We start from the raw sequence: 2732 nt of genomic DNA on the forward strand, positions 1-2732 counted from the left end.
TCCTTGGACAAAATAATTTATTCCAGGCCCAGGGCAGAGCAAGAAAAAAGTGAGCTAGGGACATTTTGTGCCATAAAGGAAACACTCAAAGGCTAATAAGAGTTCTGTCAAAAAGACACAGCAGAAACCAGCTTGTAAGGACAATAACTGGCCAAATTGGAACAATTTGAATAACAAAATTAGTACTGAAATTGACTAATACTTTGAATGACTAAAAATCTATGAGTCTATAGAAATACTCATAAAAGAGAGAGAGAGAGAGAGAGAGAGAGAGAGAGAGAGAATGAGACAGATAAAAGAAAAGCTCTTCTCCAAAGAAGAAAGTCAGCTAATAAAGATAAATAGAATTTTTAAAAATCACTATTTTGTAATACCCAATGTAATCATAGATTCCAGCAGGATTATCAATGGGTGCTAAAATCATTACATTATGCAATCTCCCTGTGCAGGTTACTTAAGTTATAAAGGGGAAAAAAATGTACCTTTATAATTGAGATATGTGGCAGCTAGCAAAATTAGCATAAGAGTGAGACAATCTGACAGTCTGTACTTACTCATGTGATGCAATACGATATACACAACATCACCTAGGAAGTATCTTTGCCAAAATTGCTTAACTTAAATCTAATCAAGCCTCTAGACCTAACCTCCAGTTTACAGGTACTATATAGAAGAGGATAGACGAGCAAGTTAAATGACCTTGATAAAACAATAAGACAAATATAGAATGTGGATATTCTACAACACAATTGGCCTGAATGCTTCAACAAATCATTGACATGAAGAAAAAGCATAATGATTGTTCCAGATTAAAAGTGGCATAATAATCGAAAGCAATACATAAACCTCAACTAGCTTATTTTTTTAAAAAAAAAACGCAGCTATGAAATACAGCAATTGAAGAAATTTGAATTTGTACTGAATATCAGCTGATATGAAATTCTTGTTAGTCTCCTTAGATGTGATAATAGTACTGTGACTATTCGGAGAATATTTTTATTCGCAGGAGATGTATGCATGAGTATTTAGGGGGAAGTATCATGATGTTTGCAATTTACTGTCAGGGGTTCAGGCAAAAAAAATGTATGAATATAAAGAGAGAGAGAAAGGTGAACATTTGCGGAATCTGATGGAGAATTATATGAGTGTTCACTGTCTTACCCTTTGTACTTTTCTCTGTGTTTGAAAAATTTCATAATAACGTTTTTTAAAAGTCTTGTGACAAAGACATTATGATATCTATAGCTTAATTTTTAACTTAGACAACTATAAAGCGAGCTCAAGACCAAAAGAAATTTCCTCCAAACAAACACCACCTATTCTATAAAACTTTAAAAACAAAACAAAAACTCTACTCCAAAAAAGATAATATAGTTGAAGGGATACCCAGAAAGAGAGCCAGAGGCAGACTGCTTTAAATGAAAATCTGAGCGTCTTAAGTATTTTACAATTCATAGGAAACAAAAAGACTTCCCAGATAAAACGGGAATTGGCCTTAATAGTATGTATAGGTCCCTAGGAAAAGATGTGGTGACTCATGTTGGAGAGAGAGAAAACCAGACTGGGTCAGATAGTAGAGGACAGAACTACAAATAGTTAAGAGGAATTTTAAGAAAAACGGTAGAGCGGGGGGAAAAAAAAATACAGAGAATACAGAATGAAGCAACATGGGATCTGAGGATTAAGGTGTGAAAACTCCACCCGAAGAAGACTGAGAACAAGAAAACAACAAAGCAAAAGAAAAAATCTGGGATAAAACAAGACCCCAGAATAAGTGATAGAGCACACAGAACAATCAATCATTTTTTATCCAAGAGAAAAGCTCAGGGAAGAACCTAATCAGCCCAAGTGGTGAAGCAGGTGCCCACAAAGATAACAGTTCTGACCCAAATAGAAACAGAAGAGACCNGAGTAGAAAAAACAGTGTAAGTTGACAGCTTAAGTTTCTAACCAAGGCAGACTAAACAGAAATCACCAAAAGTACTAGTGAAATTTTTTAAACTCCTAGCTTTTAAAGCTCAATAATCATATGTGATCTTGCTAATAAACAACACATATTTGCTTTCTAAGCTCATGTGGTCTCAAGTCTTTTAGCTATTTGACAGTGTTCCCTTACTACTGAACCTGAAATAAGCATGCATTACATAAAATTGTACTTTATTACCATAAAAATATTTACTACATTTGCTATTTACAGGCTGTTTATATCACAAGCTATAAGAATGCATAGAGGCTTTACAAAAACCTTTAAACACACAGACTATGCCATCACTCGTATGTGGAGGACACCTCTGAGAACAGACAAGAAGACTGTATGGACGGGCAATTTTATTTCAACATATAGCTTTCTTCTCAGTCTTTTCCCTTCTCTCAAAATGACTAGATAATTTTGAACTACTATATTTAAAAACATTTTATCTTCCAGGGCTTTGCTTTGATTTAAGACTTTGTTTTAAAACTCCACTAATTTCAATTACCTCTCTCCTTGTTTAGGCTAAGAGCAATTTCCTATTCTTACCTTTGATGCTTGAGTTCTGGAGCTCAAATAGTGCAATCTGGCACATTCCCGAATGTAAGCAGGAGCCTGGGGCAGGTTATAAAAGAAAACCAAGACAAAATATTTAGTCATATTTAAAATGCTTTCAAGACACAAGGACAGTGGTTCTCAAAATGATTTGACTGGCAGATTACTTTGGAAAAACAAAACATCTTCAAAATGCCCTATTCTATAC

The 2732-nt window shown here is 34.5% G+C and overlaps 1 protein-coding gene across 1 annotated transcript in view; it reads right to left on the bottom strand.

The window, feature by feature from the left end:
- The window catches only part of ARHGAP19 (Rho GTPase activating protein 19), a gene marked incomplete at its 3' end in the record, with an annotated part of 24565 nt that overhangs the window by 3733 nt on the left and 18100 nt on the right, over window positions 1-2732 (bottom strand). The window contains exon 6 of the mRNA XM_019634962.1: window positions 2519-2584. Within this exon, the coding sequence (XP_019490507.1) occupies window positions 2519-2584 (66 nt within the window). The remainder of the gene's footprint in view (window positions 1-2518; window positions 2585-2732) is intronic.

The sequence above is a fragment of the Hipposideros armiger genome, unplaced genomic scaffold (genome assembly GCF_001890085.2).
Source record: "Hipposideros armiger isolate ML-2016 unplaced genomic scaffold, ASM189008v1 scaffold_2369, whole genome shotgun sequence".
Classification (NCBI taxonomy): Eukaryota; Metazoa; Chordata; class Mammalia; order Chiroptera; family Hipposideridae; genus Hipposideros; species Hipposideros armiger.